Below are 27,496 nucleotides of genomic sequence, written 5' to 3' on the forward strand. Positions count from 1 at the left end.
GTATGGATTACACAAGAATATGAAAAGCTGTAAATGGGTAATGTAACACAAGTGTACAGCTGTAAACAGTGTTGGGGTAATCTTAAAGCTCTGAATATATTGCCGGAGTAACAGACAGACGTTCACAGGCTCATTATGGATTACACCAGAATCTAAATAGCTAAAAAAGTTACTGTATCAGAAGCATACAGCTGTATACAGTGTTGGCCAAATTTGAAATCTCGGTATATATTTCACCCTCAGACGCTCACTCAGTCTGGGTTTGACCATAATAAAAAATGTTGTAAAAAAGGTACTGGATAACAAGATAGCAAGTACATACATTATAGGGTACAATTGAAATCTCCATATACATAGTCCCATAGTCACTCTCAGACGCTTACTCAGTATGGATTTGACCGTAATACTAAATGTCGAACAAAGGTACTGTATAAGAAGATACAAGCTGTATCGCGTATAGGGTAAAAATTGGTATCTCCGATTCACCGTATATATATATAGAAGGCGTAAACCACACACGCTCACTCACAATGGATGATACCGTAACACAAAATTTTGAACAAAGGTACTGTATCAGCACATACCAGTGTATCCTGTCTAGGGGTTATGGTAAATTTCCGTCTATACTTCCGGAGTCAGACACAGACACTCACAGGCTCACTATGTATTACACCAGAAATTAAAAAAGTAGAAAAAGGGAAAGGTAGTCGAAGCATACAACAGTATACAGTGTTGTGGTACTTTTAAATCTTCGTACATATTTCAATCTCAGTAAGTCAGTCCAGACTCTCCGCTACTGGAAACTACATGGATACAAGTACAAATGGAAATTTGAGTGTTAGCAGAAATTTGGGAATTACTCATCGCGGGAAAACCTCCCGGTAGAAGTTGCAGAGGCGATGCAGACCCACAATTACTGTGTCTGTTGAGACAGCGAAAACAGTTCTTTGTGAAGAAAGGATTGCTTTATCACAGTAGCGTGGATCACATTACCGATACTAGTCTCCATCAAATTGTGATCACAGGGAAAGATGTAGACATGGTCCTCACTGCCCATCATGATGTGTCTGGTAATTTTGGAGTGCAAAAGACAGAAGCCACAGGCCGTAGGCTATTCTATTGGATTGGCATGAGAGGAGACATTGAAAAATGGTGGCAGGAATGTCACACGTCTGTGACTATCACAACTGTGAAAGGTGATCATAAAGCACCAATGCATCCGCTTGTAAGTTGACGTCCATTACAAATGGTAGCCATTGATCATCTGAAGGTAGAGGCCAGCAGGACAGGCCATAGCTATGTCTTAACCATCATCGATCAAAACACCAAATTTCTAGTGGCCGTCCCTGTGAAGGATTTAACTGCCCAGACTACACAGCGGTGGAGCAGGGAGAGGTAAGTATTGCACTTGTACCTTGAAAGTGCTGTGGCCATGACCAAGCGGGGGGGCACACTCGTGGTCGACGGTACTGGCACAGGGCCCCTCATAGTACGCTGGTGTGTCTGACAGCAAGTGGGCCTCCACACCGTCAGAGACACTGTATTGAGTACTATGAGGGGCTCTGTGCCAGTGCCATCGGCCATCAGTGGGCCCATCCACCTGTTCAGAGCAACGGCACTTGCCCAGGTGCCCCAGGTGTTGACCCCAGCCCACTTAGGGAGGTTTAAAAAATGGCATATGTTGATGTGTTGGCTGGACATTCAGCTGCTGCAAAGGGTGGAATTGGGAAAGTCCGAGGAAGAGGAGGACAAAAGCGAGGCAGTTTTCTGGCAACCTATGTGTCATCAGGGGAAGGTGGGACAAAATGCTTTGAAACCCATGCATGGTTCATTTTAATGAAGGTTAGATCATCAACATTTTGGGTCGACAGACGGATCCTTTTTTCTGTCAGGATTGATCCAGTAGCACTGAAGACTCTTTCAGATAACACACTAACAGCAGGGCAAGCGAGCTCCTGTAAGGCACATTGTGCCAATTCAGGCCAGGTGTCCAGATTAGAGGCCCAATAGTCAAAGGGGAATGACCTGTGAGGGAGAACATCGATATGGGAGAAGTAGTTTGTAACCATAGTTGACAACTGCTGTCTCCTGTCACTTTTAATCGATGCAGTATTAGCAGTTGTGTGAGCGGTACTTGAGAAATCATTCCACAACATGGTCATTAAACCCCTGTCTCCAACGCCACTTCGGCTGTGTGCACCACGAACACCTCTTCCATTGTGCCCACTACGGCTTGTGGGAGAACCAGCACCGTTGCTGTGTGCTGGGAAAGCCTCAAACGGTTTACCAGAGTTGCTTGTTTGTTAGCCAATATTATCTCTAGGTTTTCCTGTGGCATAATGTTGTGTAATTTGCTTTTGTAGCATGGATTGAGGATGCTGGCCAGCCAGTAGTCGTCATCCCTCATCATTTTGGCAATGCAGGGGTCCCTTTTTAGGATCCGCAAGGCATAATCGCACATGTGGGCCAATGTTCCAGGTGTCAATGCTGCACTGCCACTGCTGGGTAGAGGAGCACTTTCTGGCAAATCCACATCACTACAGTCACGCACAAACACTGTAACTGACCTTGGAACGCCAACATTTTCTCTTGCCCCCTCCTCAAGCATCCTCCTGCCCAAAATAATCACCCCCCTCATCCTCCTCCTCTTCTTCCTCCTCCTCATCCAGGACAATTTCCTGAGCAGACAATGGCTGACTGTCATCAAGGCTTCCCTCCTCCTCCGCTGCAGATGCCTGATCCTTAATGTGCGTCAAACTTTGCATGAGCAGACGCAAAAGTGGGATGCTCATGCTTATGATGGCGTCGTCTGCGCTTACCAGCCATGTGCATTCCTCAAAACACTGAAGGACTTTACAGAGGTCTTTCAGCTTTGACCACTGCACACCCGACAATTCCATGTCTTCCCTCAAACTGCCTGCCCGTGTATCCTCCCACAAATGCATTACAGCCTGCCTCTGTTCGCACGGCCTCTCAACCATGTGCAGGGTGGAGTTCCACCTTGTTGCAACGTCTATGATTAGGCGGTGCTTGGGGAGGTGGAGCAATCGCTCCAGCTTCTGCATACGAGTGGAGTGGACGTTTGAGCGACGGATGTGTGAGCACAGTCTTTGCACCTTATGGAGCAGGGATGTTAACTCCGGATAATTATTAAGGAAGCACTGCACCACCAGGTTGAAAGTGTGAGCCAGGCAAGGTATGTGTGTGAGTTTTGCACGGGCTATGTCTGCCACAAAATTATGGCTGTTATCACTAACTACCTTGCCTGCCACAAGATGTAGACTGCCCAGCCATGACTCAGTTTTTCGCTGCAAGTAGTCGGCCAGTACCTCCGCGGTGTGTCTGTTGTCACCCAAAGACATCATCTTTAACACAGCCTGCTGACGCTTACCACTAGCTGTTCGATAGTGGGACACCTCGTGTGCAACACTGCCAGCTGCGGATGTAGTGCTCGTGCGACTGCACTCTGTGGACGAGCTTTCGCTGATGGAGGAGGGTCGAAAGCATACAGCCAACTGTTTCCTATACCGTGGGCACTGTTCCACCGCCGCTGTCCCCTGTGGAGCCTGCATCCACCACATTAACCCAGTGGGCAGTGATGGACACGTAACGGCCCTGGCCATGCCTACTGGTCCATGCATCTGTTGTGACGTGCACCTTTCCACTCACTGACTGTTTTAGTGCATGGACAATGCGGTCTTTCACATGCCGGTGGAGGGCAGGGATGGCTTTTCGAGAAAAGAAGTGCCGACTGGGTAGGTCATAGCGTGGGACAGAGTAGGCCATGAGCTCGCCGAAAGCTTCGCTTTCAACCAAACGGTAGGGCATAATCTCTAATGAGATTAGTTTGGCAATGTAGGAGTTCAAACACAGTGTACGCGGATGAGAGGATGAGTACTTTCTTGTCCTACTCAGAGTGTCTGGTAGGGTGAGCTGGACTGGAGAGCTGCATATGGGGGAAGTAGCGGTGGACCGGATGGAGTGAGAGGGGGTTGGTGATGGTATTGGTGGTGATGGCCTAGATTCAGTGTTGTGTTGCAAAACCATTGTGATTCCCTGAGTACTTTGGCCTTGCGACTGTCATGATCCCAGTGCAGGTTTTTGAGCTGCACGTCATGGGTTAATGTCTGGAGCTCAGTGCAGGTTTTGACTTGCACACCTGGAGTTAATGATTGTGGCCTCTTTCTGGTTCTGGGAGAGCTTCTTAAACCCCTGGGAAGCTCCAATCCCTGCCAGTTATACTTTTGCCTTTGGCTGAGTGTGCTGACCTCTGTGTGCCTGTTCGTTGTAATAGCTTGTTTATATGGTTATGACCCAGGTTCTATTTCCCGTTGTGAGTTTGCCTGTTGATTCTGTACTGTGCTATCCTCTCTGTGTATGACTCATTGCCTGTGATCTGACTATCCTCCCTGTCTATGCCCCTTGGTAACTTTGTCTTGCAGTTACCCTGCTAGGAGTTCTCTTGCAGCTCCTAGCTCTCTGGAGTTTAGGCAACGCCCCTAGCAGTCACGTGCTTCAGGTCCTGCGGCTGAAGTACGCATCTACTCGGCTGCTGCCCGCTCCACAGGTATCTTTGAGCACAGTTCACTTTAATCAGGACACGCGCAGTGGCTCAGTGAGCAAGTTCAGTGCAGTGTTTCTGACAGCAATGACACCACCACATTAAGTGCTGGTGGTGTGCTTAACGGTGGCAGTGGTCTTACAGTGGAGGAAGCGATGGAGCGTTCCTGGCTACCTTCAGTCGGAGCAGGTGCACATGTGCTACCTGAGGTTTTGTAGTCCGTCCATGCTTGCAAGTGCCGCATCCTTAACTTTTGGTGGACACAAGGAAAGGTGTTTTTCCTGACCAGAACCCTGCACTGACGACTCCGTGCTTGCAGGTTTCGAACGTTCAGAAGAGGAGGCAATAGAGCTGGTGGCTATTTCGGCAATGTACGCTAAAACCTGTTCCTGATGCTCTGGCTTTAAAAGCGGTTTTCCTACTCCAAGAAAAGGTAACCTTACATGCCTTCTTGGGCCAGACGATGACGCAGGCTCAACACCTCCTGCCTTAGCTGCTATTGTGCTTTTGCCAGAACCAGCTGATGCACCACCACCATCAGTACCAGCTGCGCCCCCCAGCCCACCATACTTCCTCATGTTTGGGAAAATGTACCAAAAATACCAGCAGAGAGATGGTACTGTATGAGGAGCATCCACCTGTGTAAGGTGTATTAAAAAAATTAAATCTACGTATATATTTTGTTAGTCACAGACGCTCTCACAGTATGTATTGACCATAATCCAACAAGCAGATATACGGAACTGTATCAGAAGTGTACAGCTGTATACGTTTTTTGTGTAACTAACAATATCCGTATATGTATTTACGGAGTGTCACACAAACACATGCTGACTCTGTATAGATGTGACTGTAATGCGAACAGCAGATATACAATACTGTTTGAGAATCGGCCAGCTCTATACGGTGTGTGTATGGAAAATTGTCAATCTCCATCTATTTTTATATGGACTGACACACGCTGCCTCTGTCTAGTTTTGACCGTAATCAAACAGCAGATATATGAAACTGTTTGAAAAGCGGACAGCTCTCTAAGGTGTAGGTCTGGAAAAAAGGAAAATCTCCTCGGCTTGTTTTTCCAGAGTCACACCCAGAAAGCTTCTATTTGTTCGTGATACCAGCCTGTACACGGTAGTGTGTGAGGAGTGTACACCACTATACGGTGTCTGTATGAAAAATTGCCATCTATTTGTATACGGACAGACACACGCTGTCTCTGTCTAGCTTTGACCGTAATCAAACAGCAGATATACGAAACTGTTTGAAAAGCGGACAGCTCTATAAGTTGTAGGTCTGGAAAAATGGAAAATCGCCTCGGCTTGTTTTTCCAGAGTCACACCCAGATAGCTTGTATTTGTCCGTGATACCAGCCGGTACACGGTAGTGTGTGAGGAGCGTACACCGCTATATGGTGTGTGAAAAAATGAACGCTCAGTAACTCACCAGAACAAAATAATAAAAGTTGGAGTGCTTTGAAAAAAGCTGTTTGATCAGCAGTGTCCACACAGCAATGCAGCTAGCAGATAGCCTTAAAAGGCAACCTAATCACCACCAGCGCTGCTGCACGCAACAAAAATCCTCCCCTTTCACTGCACACTAAAGGTACTGTCACACTTAGCGATGCACCAGCGATCCCGACCAGCGATACGACCCGGTCAGGATCACTGGTGCATCACTAAGTGGTCGCTAGTGAGCTGCCACACAGGCAGATCTCACCAGCGACATAGCAGCGGTCGGGGGTCGTTACTTACCTGTCAGACGAGGCGATCCTGACGTCCTCCCGCCCGCGTCCAAGCGTCGCTCGTCGGCGCCACAGGAAGCCCAGCAGGAAGCTGACGACGAGAAACAGTCCAGGACGTTCTCGCGCGATCAGCGATAACCAGTGGGGGAGCGGTCGGAGGTAAGTATCAGACATAGCGATATCGCTAGAAATATCGCTATAACGTCACAAAAACCAGTGACGTTAAAGCGATATTGCTAGCGATATCGCTTAGTGTGACAGGCCCTTAACTGTACAGTGAAAAGCGCTATCAGCAGAAGCAATTTTGTTTTTCTTCCCTGCCTAACACTCTCCCTATTCAGAATCAGCAGCAGCAGCAGCACCTCTCCCTATTCTAAGATCTGCAGAAGTAAGTTGGCGGTCAAGGCCTTTTATACCCACTGTGACGCCACACAAAGCCAGTCAATCACTTCAATGCCCTTCTCTAAGATAGTGGTGGCCGCTGCCCATGTCATCGCGTTGCCCACAGTGTGCGTCCTCCATCATTGGCTGAGAAAAGGTGCTGGAAGCATTATTTGAAATGCAACTTTGGCGCGCTGATCGGAGACCTCATGGCCGACCTCACACTATGGTCGGGTTTCGATCGGCGAAACCCGACTTTAGCTAAAGTCAGCCATTTTTTAATTTGACCGACCCGTTTCGCTCAACTCTACTCGAGTTCATCGTGGGTCAGGCTGTGAGTGTGCGCAGCATCCGTGACATCACCTCTATTCACTGAAGCTGTTCTCACAGCCGGCCTGAACTGCTGTGACCTCAGGACCAGCATTTTCCCACATATATACATTCTATATGTGGGTGTCACTGACATCTACCGGGTGAGTCATAAAGGACGGACGTTTTTAAACTAATCATAAAATCGTTAAATATTTATTAAATATAAATGTATTCACAGATTTGGTTATGTATACTGACAAATATTTGACAAATTCAAGTGTGGAAAACAACATCTGCCATGTGGTGGCCATTATCAGTGATGCATTTCCAAAGGCGTTCTTGGAAGTTGGCATCAACACGTTCCAACACAACTCTGTCGATTTGGGCAACTTCCACTCGAATAGCTTCCTTCAGTTCTTGTAATGATCGAGGCTTAAGCTTGTACCGTATACACGTGATTTGAGGTGACCCCATAAGTAATAATCGCACATGGACAGGTCTGGGGACCTAGGAGGCCAATTAATATCGCCAAACCTGGAAATGATGCGACCAGGGAAGAGAGGGCGAAGAACGTTCATTGTTGCTCCGGCTGTGTGGGCCGTTGCCCCATCTTGTTGAAACCACACACTAGAGATGGGGATATGTTGCCGTCGTAACTCAGGAACAAAGAAGTTATTTATCATGGCGATATAACGTTGTGAGTTCACGGTAACAGTATTGCCATTATCGCCTTCGAAAAAGTACGGACCGATCACGCCATATTTGCCCATAGCGCACCACACCGTTACCTTAGGGCTGTGCAGCGGTCGTTCATGTAATTCTTTCGGATTTTCATAGGCCCAATAACGGCAGTTCTGCTGGTTAACCATGCCATTGACATGGAAATGAGCTTCATCACTCATGAATAAAATAAGGTTGTCGTTTTGCTCAATAATTGCTTCCATCTCATGTGCGAACTTCAGTCGCGCTGCGTAATCCCCGCGCTCCAACTGTTGCACAATGGCCAATTTATAGGGGTGGAAATGCAGGTCTAAATGCAAAATATGCCTTACTGTACGATTACTGAGGGCAAGTTCTAAAGAATGTTTCCGAGCAGATCGACTCGGACTACGCAGCATGGCTTGCCTGACGCGTTCCACATTTTCAGGGGTAAGTGCCGTTCGTGGAGCCCCCGGTGGTCGTTTGTTCATTAGTGTACCTCGTGTACGGAGTGCTTCAACCCAACGTAGGATAGTGTTACGAGCGGGAACAGCTTGATTTCTGTGAATATTGAAATGACGCCGAAACTCACGCTGAACGGCTGTGATACACTCATTATTCTTGACAAAACTGTCGTACGCAAAAACGCGATGTTCTATCGTCCACGGCACCATAGCTTAAACTGAAACTAAAATAAAAACAATGCTTTCACCTCACAAACATAACCCCGCCTCCCACACATCTCTACCTCCACCTGGTGGTGAGTTATAGCCACTTCAAATACATCCGTCCTTTATGACTCACCCGGTATATCTCTCGCTCTAATATTATATATATATTTATTTTTTTATATATACATATACAGTGCCTTACGAAAGTATTCGGCCCCCTGGAACTTTTCAACCTTTTCCCATATATCCTGCTTCAAACATAAAGATACCAAATGTTAATTTTTGGTGAAGAATCAACAACAAGTTGGACAAAATTGTGAAGTTGAATGAAATTTATTGGTTATTTTAAATTATTGTGGAAACAAAAACTAAAAGTGGGGCGTGCAATATTATTCGTCCCCTTTAACTTAATAGTTTGTTGCGTCACCTTTTGCTGCGATTACAGCTGCAAGTCGCTTGGGGTATGTCTATCCATTTTGTACATCGAGAGACTGAAATTCTTGCCCATTCTTCCTTGGCAAACAGCTCGAGCTCAGTGAGGTTGGATGGAGATCGTTTGTGAACAGCAGTTTTCAGCTCTTTCCACAGATTCTCGATTGCATTCAGTTGTGGATTTTGACTTGGCCATTCTAACACCTGGATACGTTTGTGAACCATTCTATTGTAGATTTTGCTTTATGTTTGGGATCATTGTCTTATTGGAAGACAAATCTCCGTCTAAGTCTCAGGTCTTTTGCAGACTCCAACAGGTTTTCTTCAAGAATAGTCCTGTATTTGGCTCCATCCATCTTCCCATCAGTTTTAAACAGCTTCCCTGTCCCTGAAGAAAAGCAGCCCCAAACCATGATGCTGCCACCACCATGTTTGACAGTGGGGATGGTGTGTTTAGGGTGATGAGCTGTGTTGCCAAAAAGTTCGATTTTTGATTAATCTGACCAGAGCACCTTCTTCCACATGTTTGGTGTGTCTCCCAGGTGGCTTGTTGCAAACTTTAAACAACACTTTTTATGGATATCTATGAGAAATGGCTTTCTTCTTGCCACTTTTCCTAAAGGCCAGATTTGTGCAGTGTATGACTGATTGTTGTCCTATGGACAGACTGTCCCACCTCAGCTGTAGTTCTCTGCAGTTCTTCCAGAGTGATCATGGGCCTCTTGGCTGCATCTCTGATCAGTCTTCTCCTTGTTTGAGATGAAAGTTTAGAGGGACGGCCGGGTCTTGGTAGATTTGCAGTGGTATGACACTTCTTCCATTTCAATATGATCACTTACACAGTGCTCCTTGGGATGTTTAAAGTTTTGGAAATCATTTTGTATCCAAATCCAGCTTTAAACTTCTCCACAACAGTATCACGGACCTGCCTGTTGTGTTCCTTGGTCTTCATGATGCTCTCTGTGCTTCAAACACAACCCTGAGACTATCACAAGGCAGGTGCATTTATACGGAGACTTGATTACACACAGGTGGATTATATTTTTCATCATTAGTCATTTAGGACAACATTGGACCATTCAGAGCTCCACAATGAACTTCTGGAGTGAGTTTGCTGCACTGAAAGTAAAGGGGCCGAATAATATTGAACGCCCCACTTTTCAGTTTTTGTTTCCACAAAAATTTAAAATAAACAATACATTTCGTTCAACTTCACAATTGTGTCCCACTTGTTGTTGATTCTTCACCAAAAATTTACATTTGGTACCTTTATGTTTGAAGCATGATATGTGGGAAAAGGTTGAAAAGTTCCACGGGGCCGAATACTTTCGCAAGGCACTATATATACCGTATATATTTTCTCTCTCTCTCTCTCTATATATATATATGTATATGTATATATATATATATATATATATATATATATATTTTGGGGCAAAAAAGTATTTAGTCAGTCAGCAATAGTGCAAGTTCCACCACTTAAAAAGATGAGAGGCGTCTGTAATTTACATCATAGGTAGACCTCAACTATGGGAGACAAACTGAGAAAAAAAATCCAGAAAATCACAATGTCTGTTTTTTTTTCATTTTATTTGCATATTATGGTGGAAAATAAGTATTTGGTCAGAAACAAATTTTCATCTCAATACTTTGTGATATATCCTTTGTTGGCAATGACAGAGGTCAAACGTTTTCTGTAAGTCTTCACAAGGTTGCCACACACTGTTGTTGGTATGTTGGCCCATTCCTCCATGCAGATCTCCTCTAGAGCAATGATGTTTTTGGCTTTTCGCTTGGCAACACGGACTTTCAACTCCCTCCAAAGGTTTTCTATAGGGTTGAGATCTGGAGACTGGCTAGGCCACTCCAGGACCTTGAAATGCTTCTTACGAAGCCACTCCTTCGTTGCCCTGGCGGTGTGCTTTGGATCATTGTCATGTTGAAAGACCCAGCCACGTTTCATATTCAATGCCCTTGCTGATGGAAGGAGGTTTGCACTCAAAATCTCACGATACATGGCCCCATTCATTCTTTCATGTACCCGGATCAGTCTTCCTGGCCCCTTTGCAGAGAAACAGCCCCAAAGCATGATGTTTCCACCACCATGCTTTACAGTAGGTATGGTGTTTGATGGATGCAACTCAGTATTCTTTTTCCTCCAAACACGACAAGTTGTGTTTCTACCAAACAGTTCCAGTTTGGTTTCATCAGACCATAGGACATTCTCCCAAAACTCCTCTGGATAATCCAAATGCTCTCTAGCAAACTTCAGACGGGCCCGGACATGTACAGGCTTAAGCAGTGGGACACGTCTGGCACTGCAGGATCTGAGTCCATGGTGGCGTAGTGTGTTACTTATGGTAGGCCTTGTTACATTGGTCCCAGCTCTCTGCAGTTCATTCACTAGGTCCCCCCGCGTGGTTCTGGGATTTTTGCTCACCGTTCTTGTGATCATTCTGACCCCACGGGGTGGGATTTTGCGTGGAGCACCAGATCGAGGGAGATTATCAGTGGTCTTGTATGTCTTCCATTTTCTAATTATTGCTCCCACAGTTGATTTCTTCACTCCAAGCTGGTTGGCTATTGCAGATTCAGTCTTCCCAGCCTGTTGCAGGGCTACAATTTTGTTTCTGGTGTCCTTTGACAGCTCTTTGGTCTTCACCATAGTGGAGTTTGGAGTCAGACTGTTTGAGGGTGTGCACAGGTGTCTTTTTATACTGATAACAAGTTTAAACAGGTGCCATTACTACAGGTAATGAGTGGAGGAAAGAGGAGACTCTTAAAGAAGAAGTTACAGGTCTGTGAGAGCCAGAAATCTTGATTGCTTGTTTCTGACCAAATACTTATTTTCCACCATAATATGCAAATAAAATGAAAAAAAAAACAGACAGTGATTTTCTGGATTTTTTTTTCTCAGTTTGTCTCCCATAGTTGAGGTCTACCTATGATGTAAATTACAGACGCCTCTCATCTTTTTAAGTGGTGGAACTTGCACTATTGCTGACTGACTAAATACTTTTTTGCCCCACTGTATATACACACACACATATATTTATTTATGTTTTGTGAGCTGTCAATGTGATTTTACAGTGGCCGGACATAAATTGCAGTTTTTTTAAAGGATACCGGTACGTAAAAATCGGACAGCACACGCATGGTACGAGTGCTGCCCGATTTTTTTCTCGCATCCATTGACTTGTATTAGCAAGTTTCGCCCTAGATACGCACCATGCTGCAATTTTTTTCTCAGTCCGATTTCAGCTGAGAAAAAAAAAAAATCACAGACAAGATTTCTCCCTTTGAACATTGGTCCGAGTGCAATCCGATTTTTTTATCAGATTGCACTTTTCCGTATTTCTTGCAGATGGGTATGAGCCCTTATTCAATTTCTAAGAGGAACACCAGAGGAAGAGTGCAACTTCGCTTAATTCCCCATGAAATAACGTATTGGATCATAAGTTTTAGAATGCCATTTACTTATATGTACGTAACAAGAGTTGAAAGGTCCCATTTTTAAGCCAGTAGGTGTGCTATTTCAGGTTGAACAGGACAACGTGCTTTTTTAAAAAAAGATTTTCCTCTCCATTGATGAAATTTTAATGAACGTATTAACTTATTTTTTTTAAACTTATGTGTTAAGTCCAAGTGGGAATTAGATACTTTTAACTAGGGTCATGAACATCTTCCCCCTTATGAGTTGCCCAATGATAAGTAGGCAGCAACATCCTAGAGACAACATGACTCCACTATAGCTTAGATTGCGCTTTGAACCTTAGGCAGAGCTTATTTTGGCAAAAAACACCACAAGAATATTTTAATCTTTGCTTTATCACATTCAGAGAGCCATAACATTAATACTTTAATGTTCGGTAGATGTATGAAGGCTTCGTTTCTGTGGCCCAGATTTTCAATACAATGATTAAGGACATAGCTCTGAAAAACATTTGCGACTTAACTCTTGCATGATTGATGTATTTAGCATTGTTTTACTGATACACAATAAAGAAGATGCATTTTAACAAGGCAGGCCTGACATACATGATATGGGAATACAGATGAGCTGACTTTTTAAACATTTACTTTTCAATTGCACCAATTTGCAGTACATGTAACTTATTGATGAATTAACTTTTTGAAGTAGAAAAAAAAGATAGAAAATTCTCTGTTCTTACCAATATAACTGACATTAGGTCATCAACGTTAGATAGTGGGGGTCAAATACCTCAAACCCAAACCAATGCCAACACATAAGCGCTTGATTGTGGTACTCAGCTCCGGCTGCAGCGCAGCGCAGAACTGCCCTACCCTATGGATAGGTCATCAATATGCATGACTGGACAATGCGTTTAAAAGGTTTTAGTTTTAGATGACAGAATTTTACCTAGCAATGGTTTTAAAGATATGAAAAAAATAAATTAATAGCTTCAGGATTGCCTTAACAGATTGTCTATTTAATAACACAGATAAAAATATATTTTTTATATAAACCTGTACAACTTACTGATATTTGAATTTACAAAAGATGCCTGGGATCTCTACTTTCAACTTGTGCTCAACACAGGAGGGCATTTCCAGTGTTGGCACATGACCAGTGCTATGTATGATGGGATGTGTCTGGCTCATTTCAGTAAAGCCAGACCCCTTCTCTGCCATGGCTGATGCATAGACTGGCTTGCTTAGCTTTTAAAAGGAGCCAGACAGACATCTGTTGCAACAAGAGTCTGGCTGTACATTTGCACCAAAAGGTTGTACAGAAACTTTGCTCATGAACACTGAGATACAACATGGCCTGAAATATAATATTTAAGTCACGCGATGATATGGCTACTTTCTTACCATTTATGTAAAGATTGGCTTATCAACAGCCTGAATTACCTATAACTCTGGCTTTGCAAAGCAGGGGAAAAGTCATCCCATTGCATTTGCTGCCATTAGTTAACACACTGTGCAGAGCAAGTGAAAGCTTCGATATGACATAGGACTGCTGTCTCCTGACACTGCACAGTCTCAGTGTTTCCCATGTGATGCAGCTTCATCTAGTCTCCCTTGCCTTCTGCTTGTAATAGCAACAGGAAGAAATTAAAAGAGACAGTCAAAGCTACATATCCTAAAAAGAAAAAAAGGCAGAAGATAGGGGCATACGTAGAAACCATGGGGCCCCATAGGTAAAAGTCCTAATTGAGACCTTCCTTCCCTCTCAGTGGAGTAGGCGAGGTCACAGCGCATAGGAGGAGTCACAAAATGGCATGCTTCAAATCTAAAAATGGAGAGGGACAAGTATCGCATGGATAATTTTGCTCCTATTGAAGCCCCTTACTGTTCTCGCCCACTAAAATAACTCTTATGACCCCACACAATATAATGCACATTGCATGAGCATGACACCCTCGTGCGCAGTGAATTGCCTCACACACACAGTATGACCCCATTGTCCCCAAAACAGTCTGATATCCCCACAGTAAATACATCCACTCAATAGGAGACCCCCATATCACCTTGCACAGTATAATGGCCACTCCAGTACAATTCCCCCTCACACAGTAGAAACGCTCTCATATAGGGAAACATCATACTCTGTGGTGGGGACCATTAAAGGGACCCTGTCACCCCCCCAGGCGTTTTTAAGTAAAAGAGCCACCTTGACAGAATGCAGCATTAGTGCTGCACAAGAGTCCCTTATTTAGCGTCCCTTCCACCGCAGAAATAATTGTTTTTAAAATTGGTCTAAAATACCTGAATTTTGACCGGCGGGCAGGTCTTTCCCCCTCTGACACAGAGGCGTCACATCCATCACTCATTTCTTCCTGGAGTCTTTGCTCCGCCTCCTCAGCGTTCTTTTGAAATCCTGGCGCCCGCGCTGTACTATATTTTCTTGGGCATGCGCAGTTAGCGCTGGTGTGCTGTCACATCACATCCTGGCCTTCCTATCGTGCCTGTGTGGATGCGCAGCCAGAGATCCCGCCTCGCAGTCGCTTATGATTTATTCACACTGTGGGGCTGGGAATCTTGGGCATGAGAGCCGCAGAGAACTACTGTGCATTCCCAAAAAAATAGCGGAGAATCTGAATGATTGAGAACAGTTCTCAACAGCTCCATGTTCCACCATTGTATTCACTGTTGGATTGGGGCACATAAGACCCACCAGTGGCATTGATTCTTAGGGCCCATATTAGCCATACAGGGTAACAATGCCCTGGAAGTGTTAAACAAGGTACACATCACTTGAAGACTCCACTTCTGATCCTACAGATAGTTTCGGAACAGGAACAGGAAATAGAAGAGACATTTGTGGCTATGAGCTCCCTCGATAATGGGTAGCTATACACATTTTACATATGGAGTTTAGCTTCTCCTGATGCCCTATACTGATCTGTATGATCAGTATAGGGCATCAGGAGAAGCTAAGAAAAGAATTGTGCAAATACGAACATACGGAAAGTACCCAAATGATCAGGCAGAACACTTCATAAGCTCTCTGCCTAATCATTAAGAAAATTAGCAAGGGGTTTGGCAATGCTGGGTCCCCATGATCAGGAGTTATAAGACCCAGACTTTTAAACCTATATTTTTCTTGCTAACACACACACTTTAATAGGATTGTCCAAAATAATAAAAACGATTCACACAGGCAGGAATATATACTCACCTTTCTAGCTAGCGGCAGCTCCAGTGCCATGTTTCTGATGCTTCTATTTACATGGGCTGCAGATGACTCATGCTGGATGCCCTATGTGTATTTTGCAGCTCGTCAGTGGTATACGGCTCGAGGCTGAGGCCAGCGACCAGCAGCCATTGTAAACAGAAGAATCAGGGATGTGACGCTAGAGCGGTCAGCAGATACAAAGAGAAATATTTATAAGTTTATTGACAGGGTTATCCAGAGAAAGGTGCTCTTCACCTGGAGGCCAGATTCTGTAAAAGCAACAAATAAATCCTACGCCCCTGCTGTCCCCCCTCCTGGATTTAGCGCTGGCCGGCCTGTGGTCTGCACCAACTGTCACCATTCTACCAGTCACATAACTGCTGCAGCTTGTGATGCATTCAGTTGAAGTCACCAGACGGGCTGCAGCGCTTCCATGCATCTGGCAGAACGGCCACATTTTCATGTTGGCGCTGACCACAGATCAATGTACCCTGCATCCTGGAGCAGGTGAGTACGATTTATTTTAAAGTAAATAGTGGATCACCGTGCAAATGCTGAGACACATTGAATATTGTATACTCACACAATGAACGAGTTGGTATGGAGTGTACTCAGAGATAAATGCAAATTTTCATCCGTTTGGAGGGCAAAGCTGATGAAAGCTTTGCTCTCCAAACGGATGAAAATTTGCATTTATCTCTGAGTACACTCCATACCAACTCGTTCATTGTGTGAGTATACAATATTCAATCTGTCTCAGCATTTGCACGGTGATCCATTATTTACTTTACTTAGCATTTTTACAGGAGCTGGCACCGAGCCTGTTTTCACCAGCTGCAGCTGAAATTCATTTTATTTCCTTTCTCGAGGAGGTAAGTGCCAGTGTGCATACGTATTTACGATTTATTTTGTTATTTGTACAAACTCAAGCTGGCATTAGAACCTTTTTGCCCAGATGATCTCTTTAAAGTACATGCATTGCTTCTGGTGTGCAGCGCTTTCATTATTTTGGATAATTCCTTTAACCACTTAACCTCTGGATGATTTTCCATTCATTTTTCCCTCCCCTATTTCCCAGAGCCATAAGATTTTTATTATTCCATCAATATAGCCATACGAGGGCTTGTTTCATGAGGGCAGAGTTGTACTTTTGAATGACACCATTGATTTTACCATATAGTGTAGTGGAAAACAAGAATAAATATTCCAAATGAGGTGAAATTGCAAAAAAAATGCAATTCCACAATGGTTTCTTTTTTCTTTTTTTTTTTTTTTAAAGTTACCACGTTCACTATATGGCAGGGGTGCACACCTCCAGTACTCAAGTGCCATCAGCAATGCATGTTTTCAGGTTTTCCTTTGTATTGCACTGGAGATAATTTAATCACCTTGTGCAGTGCTAAGGAAATCCTGAAAACATGCACAGTTGGTGGCCTCTGAGGACTGGAGTTTTGCATCCCTGCTTTATGGTAAAATTGATTCTCCAGGTCAGAATAAGTACACAGGTACCAAACCAGTATTGTTTTGTTTGTTTTTCATTGAAAGTGGTGACTTTTTTTGTAAATTTGCATGAAAAATATATTTTGCTTTTGTCGCCATTTTCCGAGAGCCATAACGTTTTCATTTTTGGGATGTGAAGCTGCGTGATGGCTTATTTTTTTGCACTCTGAGCGGACGTTTTTACCAATACCATTTTGGAGAAGGTACAATTTTATCGCCTCTTATTGCAATGTTGCCGTTGCCAAGAAAAAAACATAATGCTGTCATTTTTAATTCTTTGTTTCATTACGCTGTTTGCCAATCGGATTAATTTATTTTATATTTTGACAGATGGAACATTTCTGAATGCAAAGATACAAATTGGGTATTATTTTTGCTTTATTTTCAATTGTGCAAAAGGGGGGTGATTTGAACTTTTTATTGTTTTCATATTTAAATTTTTTTTTTTATTATTATTGTTTTCAATAGTCCCCATAGGGACTGATCGCTTGTGCTATATATAGCAGAGATCACGATCTCCTACAATGCCAGCCATGGGCTGGCTTTCACAGGTGGATCATAATGACAGGCACATTGGTCTCCAGCAGACCCGAGCTGTTGTGACAACCTATCATCGCCCCGCGATCATATCATGGGTGCATAGAGGAGAGTGTGGAATTATGCACTCCCTGCTGGTGAGTGTTTACTCCCGCTGTCAGACATTTAACAGATTAATACCCATGGTTGTTAAAAGGATGTTATCAGCTGTCATATGTGGGGAAAGATGCGGGCTCAGCTTGCAATTCTGCATCAAAGGCGGGGACACAGCCAATGATGTAAAAATATGAATGTCATGAAGGCGTTAAAGGGAACCTGAAAGCTGATACATGCAGCCTGTGGATTATGGGAATCGGGCACTGATTGCAGTGTGCCACCCAGGAATGTTGGACTCCAACGCTGCAGCATTTCAGAGAAGAAAATACTTTAGGCCTGTTTCACACATCCGTTTTTTGACGTCCGCCAAAGTGTGAAAAAACGGATCCGTTTCCGTTTTGCCACAAACGGATGCTACCGGATCCGTTTTTTGGACGATCCGCTTTAGCCACTAATGTAAGTCTATGGGAAAAAAACGGATCCGCCAAATAAAATGGCGGATCCGTTTTTTACTAAAACGGCGGATTTTGACGGATGTATGAAACAGGCCTCAGAGGCCGAGGAGCACTGAGCCACATGGGTGACTTGTTGGACAGGTGTGTGCCTGGTGCCTTCTCTCACCAACTACAAGTGACCGACAGGTCTCTGCCTACGTGCGCACTTAGGAACAGATCTGTCAGCCACTGTCTAGGCAGGGAGAAGGCGCCAGGGACACATCTGTCTGAATAGTCTATAGCGCCCTGGCTGCTAATAAAGTAGGTCATTCTCTTAAATACCCCAGTGTTTAGAGTCAAAACATTCCTGGTTGAGACACTGCAATCAGTTTGGGCAGCATGTATCAGGTTAACTTTAAATTTACTTATTCGCCCATATGTTCATATGTGACACATCAGCCCCACCACACGGGCCTTTCTCAAACTTGTAATGGAGCTGAAATGCCCCATATGATAATATGTGAATACATGGATGTACTAAACACATTAACATGACACATAAAAACATATTAGAGAGACACACACACGGACTTATCCCCTCTCTGCAGAGGATTGCACATGATGCATTTCTCTGATGCAACCTCCAAAGCCCAGGGCCCGACTGCAGAGCTCTTACTTTAATTGGAAAGCAGGGGAGGCAGGGAGAGCGGTGACCATATTGTGAAGCAGCTACTTTGCTCTGCTGAAGGCCATAGCCTCCTCATCTGCGCTAAACAGAGCAAACACAGTCATCCTCTGCGCTGCTGAACATAGCGCATTACAGTGCAATGGCTGCTGTTTTTACAGAGGTGTATCCTTCTCCTGATTCTGAGGCCACCGAATCTGGAGGTTCTTCCTGAGCCTGGTTGTTTTCAACTCTGATACTGTTGAAATTGTGATGTAGGATGAAGAGGCCAATTCTGTTTAAACGCAAGGCCCCTGTCTCATGGGCCCCATAGCGGCTGCCGCTGTGGACGGTACATCCCTGGCAGAAGAAAACGCTGCATATCATACAACACACTTGAGATTCCGCACAGTGCCTTACACAAGTAGTATCGGCAGATAAGGAATTTTATAACTTTGCTCTAATCATTGTATCACCCACTACATCACTAGACTCAAAAATTATTTTCTCACCTGCAAATGGCAACCAAGACTTGCAAAGCAACAAGGACGATTGAGCAGAGTGGCAAAGGGGGATATCTGGAGGGGTTTAATACGTCATCTGACTCTCTACTACAGGATGGCATCACCTATTTATGAAGGAAGGCATGTACTGGATTGGGAAGGGAAGATAAGGTGGGGGTGTAAGGCTGGGGGACACATGACAGAGCTGCCCATAATGGAAGCCAAAAGTCTTTCGCTGACATTCCAGAAGTGTACAAGTCACCTAAGGGAATTTCCGTAGCTGTAAAGCTTTGAGGCAGTGAGAGAGTATGACAGACAGAAAAGAAATAGATTCAAAAGAATTTAAGTGAATACAGGCCTACGCTTTTCAACATTGGACAGAGGTCTTCTTCAGGCCAGGCACGTAGAATATCGAACAGAGGTCTTCTTCTGGCCAGGCACCTAGAACATTGGACAGATGTCTTTCTCTGGCCAGGCATGTAGTGTAGATACATACGGAGACTTGAGAAAGACATCTGTCTGATGATGAAACTTGCAGCCCTTATTCTTTTAATAAATTCTTATGAAGCCATTTCTTACCTGTTGGTCATACTCTACGATCGGTATATCACCCTTTTATTTAATTTTTATACTATTTATCTGATACATGGCGGTTCCTTTCACCGTACCATCTTATGGAGCAGCTGCAGAGGATTCCTTTCATCTCTGGATTTGAAATAAGGTTGTGCCTAGTATCTGCACATCCCTCCAAAGTAAGCACACTACCACATGCCTTGTCAGTACTCACCACCTACATTTTATTAAAGCACCACCCCAGCGGTTTTTTTATTGCACCACTGGAGTGGTGCTTTAATTGTAATTCCCTTGTCCCCTGCCTCATACTCCCCTGCTGACACCTTCATCACTTTCCAGCATCGCTTCAGTCGGTCTCTGAGGAAAAGTAATCTGCCAGCAGCTCCAGTGTTTCATGGAGTGAGTTGGAAGTCACTTTTCAATACATCTCTAAGTCTTGTTTAGGCTCTCAGACTTGCATTGTGTTATTGTAACGTAACTTCTGGCCAGTCAGAAGTTACAGGCATAAGATGGCGCGGGTGGATAGGGGCGACGAGGGTAAAAGGTGAAGCTGCTGGAAGGAAAGTATAGGAACGGGGGGCAGGGGCATTATATTTAAAGCATCATGAGATCGCTGAAAAAAAAAAAAGCCGGAGTGGTGCGTTAAAAGAATTTCTGCACTAAGAAGCGCACTGTCTTTTTATTCTCATTATAGGTTCATAAGCTGATCGGTATCTCTAACCTAATTTAGACATCATGGATTAAATATATTGGTTCAAAGAAAAGATAATAGTCAAAACAGAATTAAAACAGTCACCTGCAACAGCAAGATCAGTCTCATCATCATCCACAGATTCCTGGGTAGTCAAAAGTGCTAAAGGTGACAAAGGATATGATGTGTTTAAGTTTAGACCCAGCATAAAGTTATGCACTTTGCCAGCTCTTCCTTCCCGTGTGTTGAATAGGGCACTGTCACCAACCAAGGCCATCAGCATGCGCTGCACCCAACTTGCTTGACTGTTTCTTTGATATTCCTCTTCAGCTTCAGTATTTTCACTACCTAAATGAGATTAAAAGTAATATACAAAGATAAAGCAGTTATGTCACCAATCTAAGGCAAAAATTTAGGTGCACAACACAAGGTATCGTATAGTTAACTGTAAATATAGAGAGTAAGAAGAATTGACTAACAATAACAAAAAGGAACATACAAGAATTTGGGCTTGTCAATAGCAAGTAGCAAAAGCAGTATGTTAGTTTATAATAGGTCTAGCCAAGACAACTTATTGATAGTGACCCTTGACACTATTTGGCAAGTGCCTACTTAAGTAACAGATTATCTTCAGATATTTAGTTTCAAGGAAATTAAAGATTAATTACTAGGGATGGCCAACAAGCTCAGTAATGCTTTGACATCACTCGAGTCTTGGAGCTCGGATGTGCTCATTACTCAGCCAGCATTAACCGGCGCTCGATTTCAAACTCGAATCCCACCAAGTTTGGTACACAGCCAATAAGCATGCGGGGATTGCCTGCCAGGCACTGTAATGCCGTAGCCATCTTGGTGGTGGCATTACTGTGATTAGCTGGCCGTGTGACATCAGGGGTTATAAACGGACAGGCGCCGTTAAGCTTGGCACACTGACGCCATTGCACAGCTCTGTAACCGTTGTTATTGGAGGGAGAGAGTGCTTGCCCAGGTCTGCGTGCACAGTATAACGAATCAGAGTCCTGTAGTGTTAATTATGCTGAAGCATCATACTAACCATCGTTCTAAAGGGCTAATCTTGTGCTTTGCTGTTTGTATCAGATACATTCTGCATTTAACATAAGGAGGGAGAGAGAGTTGCGGGAGCAGGGAAAGTGGCTGAATACAGTCTCTAGGCAGGGATTAGCACTTTGCAGCCCATTGCTAAATATATAGCTACGGCAACTGATCACATTTTTTGTGTGCACAAAAATTGACTATTCTGTGATCCACAGAGTATTACGTGCTTTGTGGTACATTTCTGTGGTATATAACCCTCTAAAAATGCGTTCACAAATTTATCTTGATTCAATTAGTCATCCATAGAGTATTATGTGCTGTCTGTGACATTAGGGTGGCATAAAACACTCCAAAAAGGCATTGAAAAATTTCTCTGGATTCAATTATTCAACCATAGAGCAATGAGATGAGATTTATGGTACATAACGGTGATATTAAACTTCAAATATGCTTGCTGCATGTGACCAATTTTTTTTCAAATTAAAAATAAAAACTTGATTCCAAGAGACCTAGCAATTAGAAAATGCTTAAGGCGTGCAGTAAGGGACAAGGATGTAGAAATGCAGGTGATAGTGCACGCAGACATCAACGACGTTTGTTAGGTGCAACTATTCCTGTTGCTGTAGCACAAGAAACATGCCCATCCACAACACCGTTTTCTGTCACACTTTGAAGGGAGGCATGGCAGATCACTTCTGAAGCCAGAGCAGGGTGAATAGGTGGTCGGTTGGACAGCATATAATGCTTCCAGAATGCTTGGCCACACCACCCAGTCTTCCACCTGGTCCAGTCCCACCAGCCAACAGTCTGGATCACTTAATCCTCACCCTAATTCTCCTTCCTCCCGCCATGTTGAATCCCAGGAAATTAGTGATCTCACACTAGGACACTCACAAGAGCTCTTTACAACATAATTTATTGATTTTGGCCTCTCACCCTGTACGCCCCAAGAGATGGAAGGAGAAGATGCTGTTTAGTGATGCACAAAACTTAGAGCAACTATGGCCACAAGAAAATGACTGTGGGAATAAGCAAATCTGTCTGAGGAAGAGGATGATGAGGCACAGTTGCCGATAAGTCAGGTTGTTAAGTCACCAAGTCAGGAGGACCAGGGTGTGGTAGTGGAAGAAGGAGGTGGTGAATGATGAAGTCACTAAACCAACCTGGGAATCTGGCATGAAGAGCAAGGCCAGGAGCGCTTAAGGTGAGGGATAGGCAGCACCAAGTCAGGCAGGAATAAACAGTGGAGAGACAAGGAGTGACAAGAAGGAGAAGGCGGGCAACTGTTCTGCACAGCACCTGCACACCCAAATTTTTCTGTCAAAGACTTAGGTGTTCCCCAGTCTGGAACTTTTTTTTTTTTTCTTTTAAATTCCGAGACCAAAAAACGCTAATTTGCAACCTGTGCAATGCCAAGATTAGCAGGGACCTGACCACTAAGAACCTAACCACCACCAGCATGTTCATGCACATGTCATCTAAGCACCCGACACAAAGGGCCGAACACCTGGGTCTACGATTGGTGCCAGCACTGCTAGCAAGTGGTACCACTGCCTCTTCCCCTGTGCTAGGTGCTTCTCAGGGCACTGCCCATGCCACTGGCACTGATGTCTCCCATTCTTCACATTCTCACACACCATCATCAGGCACTTCCAAATCCTTTTCCCAGCGCAGAGATCAGTTGTCTCTACACCAGGGCTTGGAACGAAAGAGAAAGTTTTCAGCCACCCAGCCACAGGCCCAAAAGGCTAAACTGGCACATTTCCAGGTTGTTTGCCATGGAAATGTTGCTATTAAGACTTGTTGACGTGGAGAATTTCCGCTGACTCATGGCAGAAGCCATCCTTCGGTACTCTGTTCCCAGCACATTAAATATCAATTATTGGTTATTGATTTATTCTTATTCTCAATTCTGTACCGAGCCCATTGCCTTTCGCTGAGATTACATATATATATTTAGCTCAGGATAGTTAACACCGTATAGAGAGAACGTGCTCTATGGGATGTATATAACCACATGACCCACAGGATGGGGCTCCTCTTCGCTCTCTTGGGACACACTTCGCTTACACTCCACACAGATGACAGATAGTGAGTTAACCATGCTTTTGACAGAGACAGACGCCATTTACCATTCAGGATCCCAGGAAAGATGGGGAACAAACTTTGATATGGATAATTGAACAATCTCTTTGTAACTATTTCACCTATTTTATGCTTTGCTGCATTGATGCTTTTAGGATGGACAATCCAATAAACCACTACATTTTTTTTTTAATAAGAAACATCATGACATTTTCATTAGAGTATCGCATCTGGTAAAGAGTCCTGAATATATGAAGTAAGTATATTTAACACACAGCAACTTTTTCTACCAGTGTGGCGTTCTGCCTTGTACCAGCGTATGTCCAGAAACATCACCCATGCCCTTACCAACACAGTTACTGGAATTGTACACTTATCGACCAACATACAGACAAGCACTTGTGGCCAGGGACACTACATTTCCCTGAGAGCATACAAGGTGAACATTGTGGAGGTTGGGGTTGAGTTCCACCCTGGCATGTCACATGTGCTCCCCATGCCGAGGATTGCTGGCACTACTTCGATCAGGGTTTCCTCCACGTCGAACATCAGTTACTGCACTCCCTTCTGCTCCTCCTCACCCTTCATCTCCGATGTGTTCTCAGAGAACGTGATCTACATTAACCGTAGGCTGAAAGCTCTGCCTAAGCAAAACGGCAACAGACTCTGCTGAAGCTAATTTGTCTACGAGACAAACCGCACACCGTGGCAGATTTACTTAAAGGAATGACAGACCGGACAGATCTTCGGCTTTTGCCACAGAACCTCCAACTAGGCATGGTCGTGTGTGATAATGGATGTAACCTGATATTGACTGTGAAGCTTGGCAAGCCCACAAACGTACCATGCTTGGCACACATGCTCAACTTGGTAGTTCAGCGGTTTCTAAAAACATACCCAGCTTTGCCAGCGTTTCTGGTCAAGGTAAACTGCATCAGCATCAATTTCCGCAAGTCGGCAACATCTGTCACTGCTCTGGCAGTGCTGCAACAGCACATGGAAATGCCAGCTCACTGACTGATGTGCAATGTGCCCACACGCTGGAATGCCACACTGCACATGCTGGCAAGGCTTTGAGAGCAGCAGAGGCCAGTTGTGGAATACCAGATCCAACACACCCATCACTATTCTGGTCAGCCTCCGCACATAACAACCAAAGAGTGGGTATGGATGTTTGACATTTGGGCGGTTCTCCAAGACTTTGAGAACTTCAAAAAGATAGTGAGCAGCGATTACGCCATCATCAGCACAACAATTCCACTTCTGTGCCTACTTAGACAATTAAACCTGATGCTTTGCATGCAACCCAGGTGGAGATGGAGGAAGACATGAGACAGAGATACTACCTGGGCCAGACTCATCTTATCTGGTCAGCGCAGATTAGGTAACAATAAGCAGGTGGAGGATGAGGAAAAGGAGGAGGAATAGGAGCTGGCTGATAGCGCAAAAGAGGCTAGTACCCACACAAGCTATGTCCAGTCTCTCCTGCGTGGATGGGCTAAGGAGGGGAATGAGGAAGAGATGGAGGAGAAGGAGGAGATGGAGAATAGTCACCATGGTGGAGACTGAAGTGTTGACTGTAGTGACCTAGGCACATAAGGTATACCTTATGTACCACTGACTTTTCCATAACCATTAAGTTACATTTATCTCGGCCAAAAAATCCAAACAAAAAGTACTGGTTGTTCACCCTGCTAGACCCACGCTACAAGCAGAACTTTGCATCTCTTCTTTCTGAGGCAGAGAGGTCTTGTAAAATGGTGCTATACCAGAAGGCCATTGTGGAAAACATTTCTTTAACAAAAAAAAAACAAAAAACAATATAAATTCTTGTTTATATTATAGCTTAATATTTTTTTCCTGTGAAATGCAATTTCTTTTTGGTTTGCAATGTTTTATTGTCATTCCTTACAGTGGAGTAAAAGTGTGACACCATCGTTCTCAGCTGCAATCTGAGAGTCTGAGATGTTTCCAGGGGTCTTCCCCATGCTTTTCCCCTTCCATTCAGCACTTTTTCCACCCATTTCAAGATTTTCACTGCCCCTTAGACCTCCTTGTAAGGGCTGCTGGAAAAATGCTTGAATTTCTCATTGACTTACATTATACTAGTTACTCGAATCGAGCGCACCCGAGCATTTTAGTGCTCGTTCCATCTCTATTCATTACCTTTTGGTTCTTGCTGTTCATCATCACTGTCATTGTCATCAACTATGTGCTTCGGTTTAATGTTTTCTAGTAGAAAAGAAAAAAAAAAAATTGCTGAATTCATAGCCTTAACATTGTGAGATACCACAAACCACTTAACTTATTAACAATTACAATATTATTTCTGAGACATCTGCTAAACAAAACCCACTGCAGCACATACATTTGACAGCTGGAGGAATTTGTTGCCAGCATAGATTTTATACAAGGCTCTACTCACACTAAAAACTTTCCAATTTTGTAAACACACAACACATGCAAATTTCACAGGAGATACTCTAGAAGCTATATATAAAATATATTGTATAGAAAAATGTATATAAGTAATTATAAATGAATATAATGTACATCATAATTAGATTTATAAATATGGTACATATTTAAAATTACATAGAATTATAAATGTATCCAAGACTATACAGAACAAGTTTTATCTACAACCAGTATTCCCGCTTGGACCACATCATGCTTGAAGTATCTTTGAGGAGCGCATGTCTGAAAACCACCAAACAAAACCCTATATGAAAAACTGTACCCTTTAAAAAAGGTATTTAAAACCATTTTCAGGATGCTTGCTAACCCTTTTGGAACTTCACAGGAAATAATTGAGGGGGAAAAAAATGAAAAATGTATTTATTTTCTTAACTAAAATGTTGCAGCCTTTTTTTCCATGTTCACAAAGGTAATAAAAAGAAAATTGACCCCTTTATTTGTTATTTAAATTTCATCAAAAGCGACATACCCATGTGTGGTGGTCAGAAACTACTGCTTGGGGACTTTGCACAGCACAGAAAAAAGGAGCGTGATAGGTCTTTTATTTTATAACATGGGGATAAGAATATGAAAAGAATGTGTTTTTTACCCACTATAATGTTGCTTTAGCGCCAACACTTTTTTTTTCACAAGGAAAACTGGATAAAATGGACCCCGTAATTTGTAACAGTTTCTCCCAAGTACGTCAATATCCACCTGTGGTCAAAATCTACTGTTCAAGTACCATGCAAAACTCAGAAGAGAAGGAGCGCCATATTGGAGATTATATTTTGTTGGATTGGCTTATGTGTTCCTTGTCACATTGGCAGAGCTCCTGTTGTGCCACAACAACAGACCACCCCTACTTCCCAAAAAAGGACTCAATGTTACTAACACCCCTTAATGAATTCACCTAGGGATGTTCTTAACATGTTGACACCCTAGGTGATCACAATAATTTATACTGCAAAAATAAAAAAAAGGCCATTTTAACCACTAAACTGGCATTTTAGTCTCAGATTTTTTTTTCATATTCACAAGGAATAACAGGTTAAATTGGGTCCATCATTACAAAATTTCTACTGAATGCAGCAATATTCCAGATGTGGTTGTATAATACTATTTGGCTACACAGCAGGGCTTGGAAGGAACGTGCGCATGGTTTGCAGGTCCCATTTGTAGAGTCTTTGTTCTGATGGTCTGAATCACATTTTTCAGAGATTTAGATGGAGAAGCTATCGAATGCACATTGTAGAGCACAAGATAAATGTGAAACTAGGTATATTTGAATTTTTGGGTGGCAGAATGAAAACAAAAAAAAAAGAAACCCACACAATATACGAATTTTATTTTTTCATGCCATGCAGTGTTCTGCTAAAGGTTAATACTGCTTTATTCTTTGGGTCACTATAATTACGGTGATACCAGATTTTTAAAAAAATTTTGCAACTTTTACACAC

General features: G+C 43.5%; 1 protein-coding gene across 4 annotated transcripts in view; it reads right to left on the reverse strand.

Annotated features, from left to right (window-relative positions):
• Positions 1 to 27,496, reverse strand: part of PLA2G4A (phospholipase A2 group IVA) — a 320,423-nt gene that overhangs the window by 59,093 nt on the left and 233,834 nt on the right. For all 4 annotated transcript variants that reach the window (XM_073582532.1, XM_073582533.1, XM_073582535.1 and 1 more), the window contains 2 exons: positions 25,746 to 25,811; positions 20,544 to 20,786 (listed from right to left, as the gene is read on the reverse strand). In XM_073582532.1, coding sequence (XP_073438633.1) covers positions 20,544 to 20,786; positions 25,746 to 25,811 — 309 coding nt within the window. The remainder of the gene's footprint in view (positions 1 to 20,543; positions 20,787 to 25,745; positions 25,812 to 27,496) is intronic.

This window comes from Dendrobates tinctorius, unplaced genomic scaffold, assembly GCF_039654945.1.
Source record: "Dendrobates tinctorius isolate UK_male_01 unplaced genomic scaffold, ASM3965494v1 ptg000072l, whole genome shotgun sequence".
Lineage (NCBI taxonomy): Eukaryota > Metazoa > Chordata > Amphibia > Anura > Dendrobatidae > Dendrobates > Dendrobates tinctorius.